Source organism: Diceros bicornis, chromosome X, assembly GCF_020826845.1.
Source record: "Diceros bicornis minor isolate mBicDic1 chromosome X, mDicBic1.mat.cur, whole genome shotgun sequence".
In the NCBI taxonomy this organism is placed as follows: domain Eukaryota; kingdom Metazoa; phylum Chordata; class Mammalia; order Perissodactyla; family Rhinocerotidae; genus Diceros; species Diceros bicornis.
In genome coordinates this window covers 107602504-107623658 of record NC_080781.1, presented here as the reverse complement: position 1 = coordinate 107623658, position 21155 = coordinate 107602504, and the positions used below count along the sequence as shown (strand labels likewise).

At 33.0% G+C, this 21155-nt stretch overlaps 1 protein-coding gene across 1 annotated transcript in view; it reads right to left on the bottom strand.

Annotated features, from left to right (window-relative positions):
• Window positions 1-270: 270 nt before the first annotated feature.
• Window positions 271-21155, bottom strand: part of SLC6A14 (solute carrier family 6 member 14) — a 41248-nt gene continuing 20363 nt past the window's right edge. Inside the window, exons 4-15 of the mRNA XM_058535102.1 lie at window positions 18807-18938; window positions 17388-17549; window positions 16444-16579; window positions 15148-15280; window positions 13388-13528; window positions 8166-8394; window positions 6211-6336; window positions 4869-4987; window positions 4270-4369; window positions 3936-4045; window positions 1568-1735; window positions 271-533 (exon numbers count right to left, since the gene is read on the bottom strand). Coding sequence (XP_058391085.1) covers window positions 381-533; window positions 1568-1735; window positions 3936-4045; window positions 4270-4369; window positions 4869-4987; window positions 6211-6336; window positions 8166-8394; window positions 13388-13528; window positions 15148-15280; window positions 16444-16579; window positions 17388-17549; window positions 18807-18938 — 1709 coding nt within the window. The 3' untranslated portion in view covers window positions 271-380. The remainder of the gene's footprint in view (window positions 534-1567; window positions 1736-3935; window positions 4046-4269; window positions 4370-4868; window positions 4988-6210; window positions 6337-8165; window positions 8395-13387; window positions 13529-15147; window positions 15281-16443; window positions 16580-17387; window positions 17550-18806; window positions 18939-21155) is intronic.

Sequence of the window (21155 nt, the reverse complement as noted above, 5' to 3'; positions counted from 1 at the left end):
GTGTACTAAGAAAATATAAGCAAATAATATTTTAAAACTTGTATGATAGAAAACATAACTATTTTCTAAATAACCAGCTCAAAATAAAGTCTTCAATATATTAGAAAAATATTATGGTAGTATTTACAAAAATGGAGTGAAATAGAGACAGCTATGTGTGTGTTATACAGATAGGTAATTGAAAAAGAAATATAGTAATCACATTGCTAAACATTAGTTAATTCACATTTTTATATTACATTCCTGCTTAAATGGGAAAAAAGCTCATCATACTATTATGAACATAGTGTATACATTTTTCTACTCAATCAACATACAAATAAATAAAATTTTCCTCTATTCTAAAATAATCACATTATACAACCACATATTTTTAAAAATTAGATCTCATCTGGTTTTCTACTGCCACTAACAGTAGGTATTTCATGGTCCATCTCCTTGTTAGGATCTGCCATTTCTTTATATCTCTCCCCACGGTGTCGTTCCAGGTAGGGACCCCAGTTAGAAGCTGGTCTGCAGCAGCTTACAATGCGCTGAAAAGCAAAAAAAAAAAGAAAAAGCTTATCTTAGAACTGAAAGTGCTACAATCTGTAAACAGGCAAACGTCAAGCTATATTTTCATTTTAGAATGTTGAGTTTCTTTACTAACTGAAATGAAATAAAAACCATAAAAAAGTAAAGAGCGACTATCGAAATTCTTAATACACAGTCATGATACTCAAATTTAACTCAAATTTGTTAATAGAATTGTATTAACTACAAAGCCACAATAACTGAGTATGTAAATGATTTCAAAAGAAAGTATGTGAGCCCATTTGGGCAACAGCATCACTCTATGTACTTTCACTGAATTTTCAGACATTTCCATCCTGGCTTTAGGGTGAGAGTTAGGTGAAGATCTAAACCAGTGTATACCGGGGATGTTTCAAGAACCAACGAAAGGGAGCCCCAGGTTCAAACCATTGATCTGGATCCATTCTTGAATGGGCTTGGGAATTTGTTTAAAATCTGACTCCTGAGCCTCCCTTGTCATTTTCTTAGTGAAGTGTCATAATCAATTCCATATCCCTAGACGTCTATGGAAGAGTGATTACTCACGGTCTAGATTGGGTTCAAGATAATTTACCAGGCTTTTTCCAGTCTAAACACACTATTAGGACATGTATTATAACTAGACGAAGTTGTAAAAGTGAAGATTATATATATAAGGCAAAAGGTCATTTGCTTTGTGTCATCTTCAGGGACAACTCAGGACAAGTATAGATATCATAACTTTTATGTGCTAAGCACTCTAATAAGGCCTGAGGATACAGCAACAAGCAAGACAAGACTCTTCCTTAAAGGAGCTTATAGTCTAGTACAGGGAGACACACAAATATATATACAGTATAATAACAATGTCATGCACATAGTAACAGATGATCGTATCAGGTATAGAAGTAACCTGAAAAAAAGAGAGATTAATTTGATCTCATGTTCATGATCTTATATTACCATCATATGAGTAAATTAAGCTTCATTTTGATAAGCACTTTATATAAAGTATAAATAATATTAGTGAGCTTACTTGAAAGATGTTTCCTTTAGCTTGAATTATTTTTACAGTAGCCATAATTGGAATCCAAATAATGCAGAAAATAATCATACACCAGCCTAGAGCAACTCCCCAGTCAGGGTATGGAATACTAGCATAATCAGGTCTATGAAATTGCACCAGGGACCAGACCAAAATTGTCTGTGAAAGTAAAGTATGAAAAGACAATACTCAAGTTCAGACTTAATTGCACTAATGATTTCAATTGCACTAATTATTAGCAATTTGATTCCATTCCTTAAAAATAATTTATCAAAAGCAGTTAAAATGAAAATACATTCAAACAACTAAGATAATCAGGTAACTAGCCAGAAGATAACAGTACTAAATGAACCAATCTAAATAACTTATATTTGGCTTTGAATAGATTCTTCCAAAAGTAGCACCTCCATGTATTTAGAAAAGATACAAATACTTGTCCAACATGTATTTCAATAAAATACCATGAAATATATCAGATTGAAAGTAAAATAATATCTGAAATGTTTTGTTATTGAACTTTTAACTTTCATTTATAATAGCATGGTTTTAATCTATGCCATAAGCTAGCCAGCAGATCAATTAATTCAATGAGAATGTAAAGTACACTAAAGTGTACATGCTTTGTTCCTTGCTTAGCAATTGTTTCTTTCATTTCTCACTGCACAGAGCACCCCTTACTCCACACCGAAAACACTCATGCATTCACACTCACTACTGGTACATATTTACCAAAGCACACTTCACTTCCCGCCTCTTATTGAGAAAAAAAACAAGCTCAATGTATGTTTGGGTAAAACAGTGAAATCCGAATCTTAAAGATGAAAACACGTTAAGGCCAAGTTTTAAAAAAATGTTTTTAAAAAGCGGACTAGACACATTGCAGCGTAAAAATTAATTATTTAGAAATCTGTAAAGCAAACAAATAAAAGCCAAAAATCACCTAGTAGTTTCTCTAGATTTAGCTGTCTTTGTTTTACTAAAATCAATGAGAATATAGAATGTAAGAGTCTTTATGAAATAGGTACTTAAGCTTAACTTTAGTTATGTAGATTAATTCCATTAATTTAATTTAATTACAGTAATTTCAATGTATTTCACAATTACTATAATTTTACATATCTACAGAGAATGGATGAGGGATAGTGGAGTCTAATATACATGACTTTATACAAAATAGATGATAATATATATTATTTAATATTTAATATCTTTGCATTTTAACGTAAATCCAGTTGTCAAACCTGTGTATTTAATGAAAATTATCTGGCTAAAAAATCTAGTTACATCTTATAAGTTGATAAGGGGCTTATTTTATTATGGAGACTTGTCAAATGAGGAAAACAATATTTAGTAGCACTGTCAAAGTCATTTAGCAAGAATATGGAGCATCCAAATATTTTAATTCAGCACATCCAGTCCCAAACTGCACACTACTTGAAACTGACCTTATAATGCTAAAAAAAATGAAACTTAACACGCTCTAAAAACAAACAAACATGATACCTCAGATATGAAGCAAATTCTAGATCAAACTACTTAATGGCCTTTTCAAGGAAAACCTTTGAAGCATGGAGGCAATGAGAACCAAAACGCATCCTCTGTGAAGCTTTGCCACTGCCCCGACCCCACCATTATCTCTAGTTGATAGCAATTCTCCATCCCATTAAGTGTTCATTTGGGCATTCGGTCATTTACTGTCCTGAACTGTTATTTAAAAATATCATGTCTATATTGTCACATCTCTCCAGTAAGACATCTTTTGTTTTCCCTTAGCTCCTAAATAGCACTAATTGTTGAATTTATTAACATTCAGTGTTTCCTCTATTGACACAGGTGAGTTTCTTTTAGTAATTTCAAATACTAAATACCTCCCATAAAGAGAAACAATAGGCATTAAAATCTGAGTGTTGTTTCTTAGCAATTAGTATATTTAGATTGAATTCCTTGAAGGCAGAGTCTGAGTCTTACGCATCTTTGTATTTTCTGTACCTAGTAGGGAGGTTAACAGTATTGTAAAAGGCTCAGCATATTTTTTTAGGGAATGAGCAAATGAAGAATTTATTTTTATTTATCCTATTGATAATTTCTAAGTCTGCAAGACTTTTAAGTCTACAGGAGTCTGTTTATTTTCTCAAATGATAAATGTTTAAACCTATGGCCTCAAAAATAATACTGCAAAAGCATTTTAATTTAGGCAACTTGGAGGCACCAGTCATAAAGCGAAAGTTGAAAATCATTCATTTATGACATTAGTTTGCCTTATTGTCTCCGATGTGACTTATTCTTCAAGTTTATCTTAGAAATGTTTAAATATATATATATATTATTGATACCAAACTCATGGCATATTAATACTTACAATCAAAAGGATAGGTGTAATGACAAACCAGCAAGCTCTCCACCATAGCCAGAATGTCCACCTTTTTGCTCCAATCATCATTTCTGTATCTTCAATGAATCTGTTCCCTCCTAAAAAAAAAAAAAACAACAACAAAGAGTGAATTCAGCCCTTGCTCATATTTTCCTCCATTAATCATTGTGGCCGCAGATTATCTTTCTATGTCTAAACGTTTTCTTATACTACAGCAATGAAGCATATACCTTTAACTACATTTTATTCATAATATATTTTGCCCAGTTATAAATAAATTATTTTAATAAAACGTGTTGATAATTCTATAGTCACTATTTACCATAAATCCAGATGATTCCTATTATTTCCAGTATAGCTGCAATCAATATGCCCCATCCAGCACAGAAGTGGTCAATCAGATGAACCCAGTAAATTCCAGCCTACCAAAAAAAGTCAATTGAATCTATTAATTTGATTTTAACATATGCTTTTCACCTCTGCCAAAATGTGAAAAGGAATGTTTTCAAGTGTAAACACAAATGTGGCTTTAAATATCTCAGAAAGGATGCACAGTTACCTTTCATTCTATACTATGTTACTGGAAAAAAAATAAGCATTTAGAATAGCTGATTATCAAAATTATATGCAGTGTTTGTGTGCTCTCTCATAGCTGCCAAGAAACATATAGTGTGTGTTTAAAGTCTATAAGTTTATTCTAACTGTGGACATTGTCCATTATATTTGGCCTTCTTCCCCTCTGCAAAATATACTATCGAAATTGTGCTATAATGGGAAAACCTAGGCTAAAACTCAGAAAACCTTGATCCAAGTCAGACTTTGACTTGTCTCTAAACATATTCTTAAACCTTGGTTTCCTCATTTAGATTATAAAGTATGTTTCAACTAATATTTTGTCTATGAAAATATGCGATAGTATACCTGAGTCACACAGACGAGACCAAGGAGGAAAAAAACCAAGCAGCAACCCAAAGTTATGGGAACCCTCATTTTCTTCATCACTTTGGGAAATAAATCTTGAATCGTTGTTGTAATCGTCTCTTCAGAAGGGAAAAAAATGACATGTTATATGTCAACTCATTTGCCAATCAGTTTAAATACAGAATTCATTCAACTCTGATTAATCAATTTACAAATATATGTTGAGAATATACTCTGGGCCCTATTCTTTGCTTTTAAAAATCCATAAGTTCCTTTCTCTTGGCAGTAACCACTTGTAGGTTCTGATAAAAATCAATTTCTTCTCTATTTGTTGCCTTTAGTCTGTTTTATATGGTTTTTCATTGGTAGCAACTATAAGGTAACAGATCCCTGAAGGCTGAAATACTTTCAAAGAGGGTTATAGGGAGGGAAGAATTCTAGTAGAACTTTTAAATAAGGTGAATATCTGAATAAATGACATGGAGACAAGCCTTCTAGGTTTAAGAAATAAATGTGTTCATGAAACAGGGTACTGGCTAAAAGCAGAAGGATGTATGAATGAAAGAATTCAGAAACACGTTTGAAATTTTTGAGAGCTTTGAAAGTCAACTAGAGGAGGCTGGACTTTATCCTGTAAACAGTAAACTATTAAAATGTTTTATGTAGGACAGACATATGAGAAAAACTGTTTCAGAATTTCTAGGTGTGTACCCTAGGGAAAATCCCTATGAGTACATAGAGCCATGTGCAAGAATAGTCATTACAGCAGTGTGTGTAATAAAAACAAGTTGGAAATAATCCAAATGCCCATCATTATGGCAGCAGATTGTGAATTAACTAGATCTATATGTCCATGTGTCAACATAGATTCATAATACATGTAAAAAACAACTGTCAGAATGATATGTATGCTATGAAACTTCACATTTATTTGAAATTTAAAATTTTTATGTTATTTATGGATACATATAAAACGTATACAAATATGGACTGAATAACATGCATAATCCATGGTGACGGTTGCTTCTAGGAAGGAAGAAATGTGAATTGTATTAGGAGGAGAAACATAGGAGACTTCAAATTCATCTGTAACAGTTTATTTTTCTAAAAAGTGTCTGAAACAAATATGATAAAATTTCAATGTTCGTTCCTTTTGGGTGTCTGGTACCTGAGTACTTTGTATTTTTCTGTATTTAAAACTTAAGTTAAAAAGAATTTTCAGAAAGATCCTTCTGAGAGTAAAAGCTAGAGGGGGCAAAAAGAGTACGAAGCAATGTTTTTAAATAGAGGAAACATGAGTAAAATATAAAAGGGGCACGTTAACACCGGGAGTATTACTTACCAATGGAAGCAAACTGAGAGTCGAGACCCAAAGTCAAAAGCATGAAGAAAAATAATATGGACCAAAATGGTCCACCTGGGAGCTGGGATAGAGCTTCTGGATAAGCAATGAATGCCAAATCAAAACCTAAGAAAAATATATGGTATTTTAATTTAAATTGATTGCCAAGAAGATTCACATATTTGGACATTTTCAAAATAAGATACTAGAAAAATCTCAGTTTAATTTGGCAACACAAGTCTATACATTCTTGAGCAACTATTTCACTTTCACCTTTAAAGAAATTTAACTTGGTTGTTCGACAATGTGATAATGTGAATATATGACATGAATTAAGCTCGTGAGGTAAATTTTGTAAATGATACATTTCTCACATAAGAAATCTTAACTATTTCAATGATTTTGTTTAACTGATTTCATTTTTTAAAAAATTCATGAAAAATAACAACTGTCTTAAACTCCAGAAACCTAAATTAGGTCACCTTATCTTAGCCTAGAATTCTAAAAGAATTACACTATCAAGAAAGATATGTTTATGGAACTAACTTTTTAGTCTTCAACCATCTCTCCAAATGTTTACCCAGAATCACTATATGTAGTGCCATTTTAATTAGTATATGGATACCTACAAAATTGTGTGTAATGAAACTATAAATTGAATCTTATTTTCTATTTGATATATGTTACCTTTAGAGATGCATTTTAAAAAATTTTTCAATTATATTATGTGATACTTAGTTTTAAGTATTTTAAGTTTCTCCAACCTCCCAGAGGACTGACCTAAGGTTCAGGAGAATTCGCTTCTAGCCTAGACTCTATCACTTCCTAATTATTTGATCTTCTGCAAGACATAACATTTCTGTGCATCCACCCACTCCTCTGTAAATGAGGAGCTGGACACTAGATGATCTCCAAGATCCCTTCTAGTCCTAACATTCTATTCTCATTCATCAGTCTCTCCATCAAATGATACTAACCATAAATAAAAATTTAATAAGGAATTCCTACTTAAAAGAACCCTAAAACTCTTTTCCTAAGAATCTTTAGCCAGATAATTAAGCATTCCTAGCTAATGTCTTTAAAGTTAGGAAGTTCATTAATCAGATTCCTTTAAAACTAGACACAGCTGTACACTCGGTCATTTGAGTTTCTGTTTATATGTATATATATATAATCTCTCATATATTTATATATATATGAATACACACATGTGTGTATGTGTGTGTGTGTGTGTGTGTGTGTGTGTTTTGTTATTGTTCTTGTTAGTGCCGTCTAGTCAATTCCAACTCCTCGCGACCCTGTGTACAGCAGAGAGGAACCCTGCCTGGTCTTTTGGCGCCATCCTCTCATCTTTCGGTGCTGTATCAGACAATGCTCCACTGCTGTTCATAGGGTGTTCATGGCCAATTTTTTTGTAAATGGGTGGCCAGGTCCTCCTCCCTAGTCTGTCTTTGTCTGGAAACTCTGCTGAAACCTGCCCACCACGGCTGACCCTGCTGGTATTTGAAATGCTGGTGGCATAGCTTTCAGCATCACAGCAACACGCAGCCAGCACAGTGTGACCAGTATGACTGCTGTGGTTCCCTGACCAGAAAAAGAAGTTGGGCTGAGGTGGTGAGAAGTATCAAATCTTAGCCACTAGACCACCAGGGCTGGCTATATATGTGTGTGTGCATATATATATGTGTGTGTATATATATGTGTGTGTGTGTGTGTGAGACACATGCAAATTAAATGAAGATAATGCACATAAAGTGCTTAGCATGATGCCTGATACTTGTAATTGTGTGGTAAATACATCATTAAAACAACCAAATTATATAAGATGAAATGAGAAAGAAAATGCAATCCCCTAAATCTTGTGTGCTTTAAGTAAATTACTATAAAATATATTAGTGTTTCTTAAATGAGCTACATTGAATTAATCAAAATTAATAATATGTAGCATTACATACCTGATTTTACAACTTGAGAGACTTCTTTTCCAGATATATGAGCCATGTGTCCCAATATAGAAAAAATAGCGAATCCAGCGAACACACTAGTGAGGCAGTTTGTCAAACAAACTACAATGGCATCTGAGAAGCAGTTGTTATTGAACTTATTGTAAGATGATAGAGCAACTAAACCACCCCAAGCCACTGAAAGGGAGTAAAATATCTGAGTGGCAGCATCTTTCCAAACCTAAAAGAGAAAATAATTTAATATTTAAAAACTTATACTGTTAATTTTGCATTTGTATAAAATATTTCACATATATAAATGAATAAATAATATAAATAACAATGAAATAAACACCCAAGTACCCACTACTCAGCTTAAGAAATAAAATGTTACCAGTCTTTTAAAGCCTCCATGTACCCCTTCCCGATCATATCACCTTTCCAACCCAGTGCTAACTACTATATTGACTTTTGTGTTTATTTCCTGTTTTTCTTTGTATTTTTACTACATAAATATGTAAACCTAAACAATATGGCATTTAGCTTTGCATGTTTTTGAGCTTATAGAAAAGCTTTCTTAATGCATGTAAACTTATATAACATGCCTTTTTTCATTCAGTATTATATGAGATTTATCCATTATCAATTCGAACCATATGAAATTTCAATTTTGTAAGTCATAAATGAAAGAACATAGGAAAATTCATATGGTTCAATTAAATATATGCAGTTTTGAACATTTTTTTCACTGCTGTATTGCCCCACTATGTATTCCACAGTTTATCTTATTGATGGAAATTTAGTTTGTCTAGTATTTTGCTATTAGAAAAATAGCAAATAATATTCTTGTACATGTCTCCTCATACCTAGTTGTGGAACTGTGATGTCAAAGAATATATGCATCTTCTCTTTTACTAAATACTATCAAGTTATTCTCCAAAATGGTTGTACCACTGAACTCCCACCAGCTGAGTAAGAGAGTCCCCATTCCTCCACATCCTTGCCAACATTGGTCAAAATGTTTAAGGTGGTCCAATCTAGTGGCTGTGAAATGAGAGTTTTGATTAGCCTAATTATAAGGTTTAGCATGTTTTTATGTGTTTGTATTCCATATTTTTTTCTGTGAAATTCCTGTTCATGTTTTTTGCCAATTTTTTGTTTGGGTTATTTGTCTTATTTGATCTCTAGGAATTCTTTATGTAATTTGGTTTCTAATCCTTTGTTTATTATATATGTTAAATTTTTCCTCCCAATTTGTGGCTTATTTTTTTCACCTCTTAACATTGTGTCCTTTGATGAACCAAAGATTTTGTTGTTGTTTTAATGTAACTGAAGATGTCACCTTTGCTTTTACGTATTGTCCTTGATTTCTCTGACTTAAAAAAATATCCTTAGCCCAAGGTCATAAAAGATAATATCCTGTACTTTTTCCTAAAAGATTTAAAGTTTTTCTTGTATTGTTAAGTTTTCAATTCACCTGAAACTGATGTTGTGCATATTAAATTGGAAATCTCAATTCATTTTTTTCTAAATGGAATATCAATTGGATATCAATTATATTGATTGGATGGTCCATCCTTTCCCCGTTGATCTGCATTGCCACCTCCGCCACATATCAAGTTCCATATGTTCATGAATCTATTTCTGAGATTTCTATTCTGTTCCTCTGGTCTATATGTCTATACCTATGCTTACACCACATTAATTTAATTACTATAGCATTATAATATTGTTTCATATCTGGTAGGATAAATCTTTCTCACTTTTTCAGAAACACCTTGTTTTTTCACCTTTTTCTCTTTCAAATAAATTTTAGAATCAATTTTCAAGTTCCATGGAAAACTGTGCTGAGAATTTGATTGGAATTCTGTTGACTCTATATGTCAATTTGGGGACAATAGGAACATATTAATTCTTAACAAGGATAGTACCAGGCAATTTTGGAAAAATGATGATACACTTAGGCATCACTTAGATTACCCAGTTCCCTCATTCCATGTTTTCATTAGAGCCTCATTTAGCTGGCCTCATCTCTTTAAACAGCCCCCGACACACTTCATCTAATCCTACCATTTTACTGTTCCCCCTTTCACAATTTACCCTTCCTACGTCTTTGCTAAAGGACAATAATTAATCTTAGAAACGAATCGAGATAAATCCATTTAACAGTGAAATTCTGTAGATATAAGATTATCCCAAAGAAAACATCTAATTGTGCAGATTTCAAATAACAGGGTTGGCATATGTTTGGGCAAAAGTGTTTTTTGGTCCATCTGAAAACTGGACTGGTCAGTGGAAGGTAGGCAGTATAACATGGTGACTAAGTTCTAGCTCTGGAGTCAAAAAGAATGAAGTTTACGTCCAATACCTCTCACTCTCTTGACTTTGATTTATTTAACATCTTTAAGCCTGTTTCTTCATCTATAAAATGAAGATGATGATGATGATAATAATAATAAATGTTCTAGGAATTATGTGAGAATTAAATGAGATAATATATGTAAAGCAATTAACAGGATGCTCAATGGTGGCTATTATTATTATGCAAAATAATCATAAATTTATACTCGGTTTCTTCTATGGAATTTAAAAACAATAATTTTCCCCCTGAAAGGTATGTAATCTATTTCCAATTTCAACAGAAATAAAGTTGTTAGGGAGTAAAATAAATATGACTAGGTCTTCAGAATACAGTTTGATGTTAGATTATTATTACACTCTAATTGCTTTATAATGGCAGGAAGCCAGTAGGAAGAAAAATGGATGGATGGATAGATAGACAGATTAGATAGATATAGAGATAGATGTATGGATGTATGGATGGATAGATAGATAGATAGATAGATAGATAGATAGATAGATAGATAGATAGATAGATAGATCGATCGATCGATCATGGTTATTTGACTTATGTGTAACACAATCATGTTAGAAATAAAATGCTCTCTTATTTCTTAGGCAGTTGTACTTATTAAGAGACGAACAACATGCTTATGTTGGTCTCTCAGCTGCTTTTACTTGATACTCTATGTATGTATATGTGAGTTAGGGAGAGCTGGAAGTGGATGTGGCACGTCTGGGTTGTATAAGAATGCTACTGCATACCAAAATGTGTACCTAGGTTGCAAATAAAAGTAAAGTGGAATTCTAAACATAGTTATAATCTCCATATCTGCCAATCTTATAGCTATATGCAAGATTATTAGTTTAGGCATTAGGAAATCTTGATTCAAGATGCACAAACTGGTTGTATAAACTTAACTAAATATAAACCTGTCTGGGTCTCACTATAAAATGAGAGAGTTAGTAAAATAATCACTGAAGACCCCTCTAGCTATAAATTTGTATGATTCTCTACTCTCCTAGAGATCTCAATAGAGTTCAGAAATTCAAAGAAAAGGAAAATATATATACTTATGATCCCATGCTTAGAAAATATGGATTGAGAGGAATAAAAAAATCTAAGGAAAAACTCTCATTGCCAGCATACCCAAAGAAGAAGGAGTAGGGGTAGTGTTTGTGTTGGGGTGGGGAAGTGGCAGGATTAAATTGTATGTTTCACAAGGAGCTTTAGATGTAACTCTGATGTTTTAAAGATAATAGAGACATCAAAACACAGACCAATATAAAATAGTCATATAAAGTTTTCAGGATAGTTTCAAGGAACTATAAAGTCCAGATGATCTGAGGCTTATAAAAGCCACTTAAAGAATATCAAAGGGGCTTTTCAACTGTGCTCAAAGTTATGAGGTTTAAAGAAAATGGAGGGTCCACTTCTTAGAAAAAATATTACATCTACAATAATATAATATAATATAACAACAATAATTGAAATAATTGTGTGCTCATATTTATAAAACAGTTTACCATTTCAAAAGTGCATTAACTTGTTTTATCTTGTTTAATAACCTAACAGAGAGAAGATGATGAATCCCAACTTCCATTTTATCTGTTTCTTATTCATCATCGAAAATGGTCTTCTAGTTGGGAAGAGATTAACAAACAAGGTTAAAAGATGTGAGGCCCTAGATGAATGAAGAAATAAACAGATGGCTTGTGGACACATCAAAGTATGTTAATCTCCAAGACTAAAATAATAAAAGTTCATAGTTCTAAAATGACTTAGGGCTGTTGTGGTTAATTATTGAGTGAAAATTATTTGGGCACAAGAAAGTTAACCAAAGGCCAGAGATTGAGATCTCAATTTTCAAAAAGGTAAAGGATGGATTTCCACTACTAAAAACTGATAAATTTGACTTGCTTACCAGTAAAGTTCTACAACAAATACTTAAATATCCGGATTGTTAAGTATTTAGAAAATAGCAATTGCTGGAAATTAGCCTGAGTTCCACAAAGAATAACATAGCAAACTAAAAGTAATATCCATTTTGGATAGCACTACTAGTGTGGTAGATAATATTAACATAGTGTTTCTTGATTTCAACATAAGGTTGTGGGGTTTTAGCTGACCAGAAGCTTAATGTGTGCCAAGTATGTGATGCGACTACTAAAAACATGAAAGCATTCTTAGGCTGTTTCAATAGAAGCATAGGCTGTAGAGTACATTTACTGTTAATGCTCTCTGTGGTCAAAATGTAAAGGATTTTATGTATCCATGATACACACAGCCATTTTCTGGAGATGGTCTAAAGTTACAAGAGGGTTACCCAATTCATATTCATGACATATGTTTATGTTTCTGGTACAAGTAACAGTTTTGTTTATGGAATGCTTCATCCATTTCAAATTCGTGTTTTAAATTCATAATCCATTAGGCAAAATTTGATCTTACTTTTGGGATGTTAACTTTTGAAGACAATTAAAATATATATGAGACCATTAAAGTTTCAGCTGTAATCTTTAAATCAACTATGAGTTTATCCAATAAGTCACATAGTCCTAGTCATCAATTTGCAGGTATTCATGCATGAAATATTCTTTTTCAGATTAATAAGCCCCAAATCCTTTTGGTCAAATAGAATCAGTTATATGAGTAAAATGACTTTTAACATCCTATTGCTAAAAATGATGATCTCACTTCTAATAAGGGAGCATTAGTGTCACGTTAAATAGCTAAGTCAGACATCCTAGTGGACAGAACTACACTAATAAATTTAGCTGCATATTCTTTTGCCAGGTACTGCATTATGACATTCTTACATGCAACCAAAAATTGTCAGTACTTGCTTTTAAGGTTTACCTCCTCAGACAATTTGAAATCTAAATTGTCTTACCTCAGCTTCCCTAAGTTTTGTAAAATTTGACTGTGCTCCAATATAGTATGAAATGCCGTTTGATGCACCCTCCAGAGTTGCGCCTCGTATTAACAGGATGAGTAGGACAACATAGGGGAAAAGAGCTGTAAAATATACCACCTACCAAGAAAAACAACCGAAAGTTAATGTTATTTTTTAAAATCATGGTATATAATTGTATACAAAGTTATTAGCCAGATGAGATTAGTAAAATAAAGTACTAAAGATTTCATAAGGTTATTAGTAAGTCTGATAATACCAATACCAAAGTTGGTATAATTTCTACTTGCTGTTCTCACCACTCTCAAAGAATCCATTTTCAAAACACGCTGAGGTATGAAGCCATATTTCCCAGGTTCGTGTTGTAAATACACAATACATCAGCAGTGCTAACTTGGAATCTAGATGGAGTGCTTTCCTAAACATATCCTTATAAATATCTGAGGGGACTGAAGAGTACCTCTTGGCAAATTACTGCATTGAAATGGAAAGGGAAATGATTTTAAACCCTGCAATGGTTAGTACATGCTCAGTCCCCAAAGAAAAGGAAAATAATCTCCTAGTAGATGTCCAAATCCTATGAAAGTTGAATAAAGTGAATACTGAACACTTGCTATTATTACCCTTAAAGCAAATATTAAAAGAGTTTGATAGCACATATACAAGTTCACTGCTTGTGTCCTAGATAAGCCCTGGTTCCAGATGAGTGGATTGCCTCTGAGGCTGGCTTTTCATTAATGTGGATGATTTCTTTGATCTATAGATGTCCTATGTTTGATAATATGCCCAAGGAGACAATTTAAACAAGTCATCCAGAGACCAATAAAAATTAATTGCCTGGGTAAATGGCCTTTAATGGATTCTTTCAATATTAACATCAAAAAGGAACCAAGGGTTTCAAAAATGTGCAAGTGAAACGTTATTTTGGAAAGTTTCCACTCACTTTGTGACGTTCACAGTCACAAAGTGATCTAACAGCACGTTTGTGATCTAACAGCACGTCTCATTACAATTTAACATTGACTGAATGTGCTAGATATTGCACCAGGAATACAAAGGTAGTATCCACGGTTATTCCTATTCTCCATCTTTAAGAAAATTTCAGTCTAGTAGTTACAAACACATGAACATTCACTTTTCTGGGTACTGTACAACCGCTAGCAGAGAAAATTTCATGTTCTCTGAAATTGCCAAAGATGCTCTCTGAAAGTTTGAAAAATAAAAACAATGAGGTGGGAAAACATAATTTTTTCAGGAGAGGACTTTTAGCTAAGAGAGAAGGTTCTGAGTCAATTTTGGCAAGCTCTAAGAGAATGATTGCATCGTTTATTTTTTTATATCTTTCTCCAAGTAGGGGAATCCTGACACTGTTACGCTATACAATAAAGATCCAGACTTTCCAAACCAAACACTGCAATATATAATTCCATTCAAGGTGCTTATTTATATAGTAGGACACATTTAAAAATATACTCTCAAGTCTCAGAATGCTGTATCACCTAGAAGGGTCTAAGTTTTGAGTAATTGTACAACTCTAGAACTACTTTTTGCTTGTTTTGTTTTATTTTTAACAGAGTGCTCTTATGTATTTTCTTAGAGCTAGGCTGCCTGCTTAGAAAGGTTTTCACACATTTGAATGTTCCCATTATAGAAAAACATGCATTTGATAATGCTTGACATTGAACTACAATGAAATTGGAAAACAGCTACATCACTATCTAATGTGGTTTTCAAATTACCTTGCCAGAAGACTTGATTCCTTTAAATAGTGCTGCTCCAACTATGAGCCAAGCCAGAAGAAGACAAAGCGCTAAATACCACACAATTACTCCAGTCTCATCCATTCCACTTGACCGTTGGAGTGTCACTTTACTGAAAACACATGAGCCCTTTTGTGAACACGGAATCATTTATCTTAATACATTGAATTTTGTAATATCTTTCATGCAGGGGAAGCTTCATGAGTATTTTATCTTATTAATACATCAATGTCGTGTGAGCCTTTTATTCATACTGTTTTATGGAGGGACAAAAATAGTTCAATGAAAAGCCCGGCTCTGAATTTTAGGGTTAACTGCAGCCCATCCAAAGTTCCACACCCTAGAATAAAAGATCTACTGATTCCTTTAGCTATGACTTTTTCCTAATATTTCAAAGCTCCTTTATGTAAAGAAATTAACCTTGCATCAGATTACTTCATTTTACTCATTACGGTATTTTTTCTCAAATTACAATGATGGAGAAAATATTTAAAATTGTATTGAATATTTTCTTATTCATCATACTAGTAGTTATCATCAAACTTAAATGGTCCCATTATTTATACCTTTTTCAAAGACTTTCTGTAAAATTCTATGATTTCCACTAGGGACATCCATGGATCTAGGATTTAGTTCTTAGCTTGATGTTTGGGAACATTTCAAGATCAAAATTTTAAAAGGGTCACACAGAACATGAATATGTAAATGAGCAAGAGCTCATTACAGCAATAGTCAAGGAAGTTAGGTAAGGATAAAGGATAGGTATACAGTAAGGAGAATAAAGAGAGATCACTTAAAATTAATAAAAGTAAATATAATCCAAAGTGTCTATTTTTAACACTTAATGACAATCATAAGCAAATTGAATAATGAAGAATTGCAGCCTTAAATAGCAATTTTGCCCCAAATATTACTCATTACCCAACTGTTTATTATTAGAACTTACTCATTATAGTCTAAAATTTAAATATGTTTTCTTTAAAGCAATACCTTGACTTATAGTTAATAAGCACTAAATATTTCATTACTGACAGTGTTGTGACCACTCAATAACTAATTTATAAATGATGATGTGTTGACTATGAGCTAATTTTACAGGTTACTACTACTCCCACAGGATCAGTAAACATTTGAGTCCAATGAAATATAATTTGTTCTGATTCCCCTTATTTTCTACTTATATTAGTTAAGAAAACAGCTGATCAATATTTTATTGTATTTATAAAAACTTATAAATAATATCTGCATAAGAAGTAGATCATCTAGTATACTTACTTCCAATATTGTTCACTGGGAAGCTGCCCTGGCTGGTAAACTTCACTTCCATTGATGCAGGTATAATTGTTGGCATCTACCCAGCTTTTGTTGACTTGGATGATCTCTGGTCCTGTACTTACATTACAGTGAGTTACTAAAAATTATAAAAAGAATACACAGAGACATGTACTTAGTTTTAGAAAAGTACTTTCCTGGAAAAAAGTCTTAATGATAAAATAAAGTACTGTCTATAGTGTCACTTGGTAAAGGTGAAGTAGAAATCTTACAAATGGGTTAAGCCATGCACATTCAGCATCTTAAATCTTCTCTACTGCTAAGCTGGGGGTGAGTATGAAAATATATGCCCTTTTAAACCATGATTATATTTATAGTAATAACAGCTAGAGAGTAAAAATCATTTCAGTTGCGATTTAGTGCTCCGAGGGACTTTTAGTATGTGGACTTATTTAACCTATATAGATAAATGACACCTTTATATTTCTAAGAAGCATTAAATCTCTGTCACTTTATCTTCTGATATACATAGGCAATCTCAGTGGTAGTAGTCCACAATATTGATGCTACATTATCCCAAAGATTAGCAACATATGGCATGGACAACACTCACTGTCTCCTGAAACACACTACTACTATCATGGATAGTGCTTTTCTGTCTTTATCACTTTCCTGTTTTCTTCGTTCTCTCCTGCCCATGACTTAGACCTGCAAGAAGGACTCCTAGTCCTGGTTTTGCCTTACTGGCTGCCATCAGAAATTAACGTAGTGCGTTAATCAATTTTCAGTTTACACATGCTTTATTCTGCTTTCATCAATAACCTATGGCTGACTTAAAAGTGACCCTAAATTGGTTAGAAAATGATTTAACCCTTTAAGCTTATTAGAAAATATAAAAGAATGGTGTAGAGTTAATAATATTTTAAAAATAAGTAAATGAACTTTACCTATAGGCGATCTGCTACAGTTTTCATCTGCCCAATAAGCACAATATTTCCATGGTAGTTCACTTCGAAAAGAAGCAAACATGTAGTAAAGACTGTAGGCAATTATGACATTGTAATAGATTGACACAAAAATGGATATCATGACCATTGTAATTCCCACACCTGGAAAAGAGAAAATTAACATAAAAAACAAGTGAAATTTATTTTGTTAATGCATAAAAAAAGCTGCATCTCAATTTCCACAAAATCTATTTTAAAATGAGAAGGCTGTTTCAAACAACTTTTTCTTTTTTGTGGTGGGGGGGAGGGAGTACTACTCTCTGAGCACCTTTCTTCTCAAATTTAAAATTATTTTGAAGATTGGCTTTCTGAGACAGTTGTTTAGTTAGAAAAAGGTACTAAAATCAAGAACAGAAGATCTATATTAATCCATAAAATTCACATAAGGAAAAACCCATGTCCATTACTCTTTCTTATTGTCTGTAAATTCTTGTCAGAGTGGGCACTATTCTAAAAAAAAAAAAAAAAGCTATTCAAAGCTCATATCCTATTGACTCACTGACCAATACTTACATCTTCATCTATAAAGCAACGTTTGACAAGTAGAAGATAAAGCCTCTGAATTAATGTCCTGAAAGTATGGTGTACAGCACTTCTACGAGTACATGTAAAGAAAATTCAATAATTCAGCAACAATCTGAATTTAAACTTCTTAAGTTTCCTTAAGTCAGTAGTTTCAAAGTGCAGTTTAGCATACTAAATATAACTCCTATGCTTAAGACTAGCTTTTGAGGTAGCTTCCTTAATAGTCCAGCACAATATTCTATTTACCTTACTATAAATTTATTTTTGATGTTGCATTGAGGCTTTTACAAATAGTTTGCAGCAGCTAACACATACAAAAATGATATTTAATCTTCAGACAGAAAGCCTGTTTGATGTTTAATAACAATCAAGGCATTTTTTAAAACTTTACCCGTGTCCTATTCTATTAGGAGCATCCAAGAAAAAATAACGACCTGCCCTTCAACTTTTCTGAATGAGGCATTGTAAAAGATATGCAAAAACAAGAAGACAAAGACTGCATATGAAGTGGAAAAAAGCCAGAGCCATGAAGTTAATGCACAACAGGACTATGTGTCAAGAGAATTTAAAAGATGAAAATGGGAAAATAATGACACCCTTACAACTCTCTCTAGTATCCTTCCTAACCCCTTCCATATCTGCAGCCCAAGATAAACAGAAATAAAAATTAACATTGGTTTTTAAATTCTACAGTGGCAAATATTCAGAAAAACAATATATGCTTCTTTGCCTTTAACATATCCAAATTTTAAACATTTTTCTTTCACATAGTGAGGACAGCTATATGCACAGATAGACCAATAAGCACAATAAGGAAAACATTTTAATACCAACCTTGAAACAATGGAAGAATCCTCCAAACTGAAACTGGACCTAAGCTAGCAAATTGTCCCAGTGAACACTCTAGGAAGAACAAAGGTAAACCAGCCAATGCTAGCATAAGCGCATAAGGTATCAAGAAGGCACCTAGAAAATGCAAAAAAGAACCAAAGCACTATTATATCCCAAAATCTTGACGGCGCTTTGACAATCAGCATAATATTTTGAAAGAATTCTAATATCGTATAGTGGAGTCAGAAAGTACTGGGTTTAGTCCCCAAATTTACTACTTTCTGTGGGGAAGTAGTTGATTCTCTAAACCTTGGATTCCTCATCTATGAAATTAGGATGCTAGTATTACCTAATGAGGTTATTGTGATTATTAAAAACAATAGCCTATATTTATTTATTTTTGTGTGTGTGTGTGAGGAAGATCAGCCCTGAGCTAACATCCATGCTAATTCTCCTCTTTTTGCTGAGGAAGACCGGCTCTGAGCTAACATAAAACAATAGCCTATGAAAAGCAATCCAGAGTTGAATGATCATAGGCTTCGGAGCCAGGTAGACCTAGGTTTATATTCTGGCTCCACGATTTACTAGTTATGTGACCAAGGGCAATTTACCCAACCTCTGAACCTTGGGTTCCTCATAAATGGGGAGAATAATACCAACTCTTCAATTTGTGATAAGGGTTCAATTATAGAGCCTATGTGAAGGCACTTGGAAAAATGGCAGGCACATAGTACATGCTCGAAGTGAGTTTCCCTCCTTTCTCCTTTAAAATTAAATGGTCTATTTTTAAGATTTAGGGTGCAAATACTAAATGCGGTTTAGAGTCAAAGTTATTACAGTTAAGTTTATTATTCTCCAAACAGTCATAAGGGTCTTCACTCAATGTTAATAAGAAATCTATTGTTTTTGTTAGAAGAATTTGAACTTTTGAGATACATTCAGAGTTAACTTTCAATTTCATAGGAACTAATTCTCCTACATTTAGATTATCCAGGCTGCTTTTTGTTCATTTTTTTCTTGAGCTCTTTATTATTTTACTTTTTTTTCTGCCCACTTTTGGGGCATAATATTGCTCATTAGAACCTTTACCAGATTGTAGGTAGAAGGAGGGACAGAATACTGAACTTATTGATCAAGTATTCTAGAAGTCTTAACAAAGTTTAGTAAGAAAACATGGGGATCAGTGGGTAAAAATGGGCACGTGGAGGGCCGGCCCGGTGGCATAGCGGTTAAGTTTGCGTGCTCCGCTTTGGAGGCCCAAGGTTTGCAGGTTGGAATCCCTGGCGCAGACAAATGAACCACTCATCAAGCCATGTGTGGCAGCATCCCACATACACAATGGAGGAAGATGGGCACAGATGTTAGCTCAGAGCCAATCTTCTTCTTCAAAAAAAAAAAATATGGGCATTTGGATTATGTACATTTCATTTACCCATATTACATTTTTTCCTCATGTATTTTTCATATTATAATACTGTAAGATCATATCTGGGAATTACATTTTTTACAACCCTCAATATATATTCTACTAAAAATAGTGAGACAAAGTACTTGTTATGTACAAGTCTCTAGTCACTAGAATATAGGGACAAATATGTTTTTATAGATGTTGCAATGTACATACCATCATTACTATGACTAATAGAAGTTTAAGTTCTACCAGTGAAGAAAAGAGTATACAAAATATCCCTATTTAAGTACAACAATAAGCAAAGTTTTACTAGCCCAATGTGAATAGATTTTTTGAAAAAAAAAAGAACTATTTTCCTCATTGTTATATATGGCTTTTCACCCATTATATAATTTCATTATTAATAACAACCATAACTGGTTAAGTTGTTAATACAATACAGTGGTCCCAAATTGTTACTGTGTCTACACAGTACCTCAGTACAACACTTCTCTTTCACAAACTGTTAGAAAGAGTCTGTAGATAAAAATGGTTCCAGATTTTAGCAATAATTTTTCAAACCTGACCATATTTGAAAATCTATCTGTTAACGTTTGAAAAATTTGAATTTAATGTTCTTCTTCTACCATTGAGTAAAAGAGAAAGAAGCAATTGAAAGAGCCTAGATCATCCATTACCCAAATGATGTGATCTTTAAAAACTGAGAGCTGATATAATATGTTAATTTTTAGAGGAAATGGTGAAAGAGATAATAGTATACAATAAATAATACTATTTTGTTTTGGCTATATTTAAAAATTCTCTATTAAACCTAGTTTAATATAGTTCCTGGATACCTATGGCAACTACTGGGCCTATGTATAATGTCAAGTCACGGGAAATTTCTCACTCTAAACTTGAACATAAGAGGCTGAAAAGGAGCCTGGATGCTTCTCTTCACT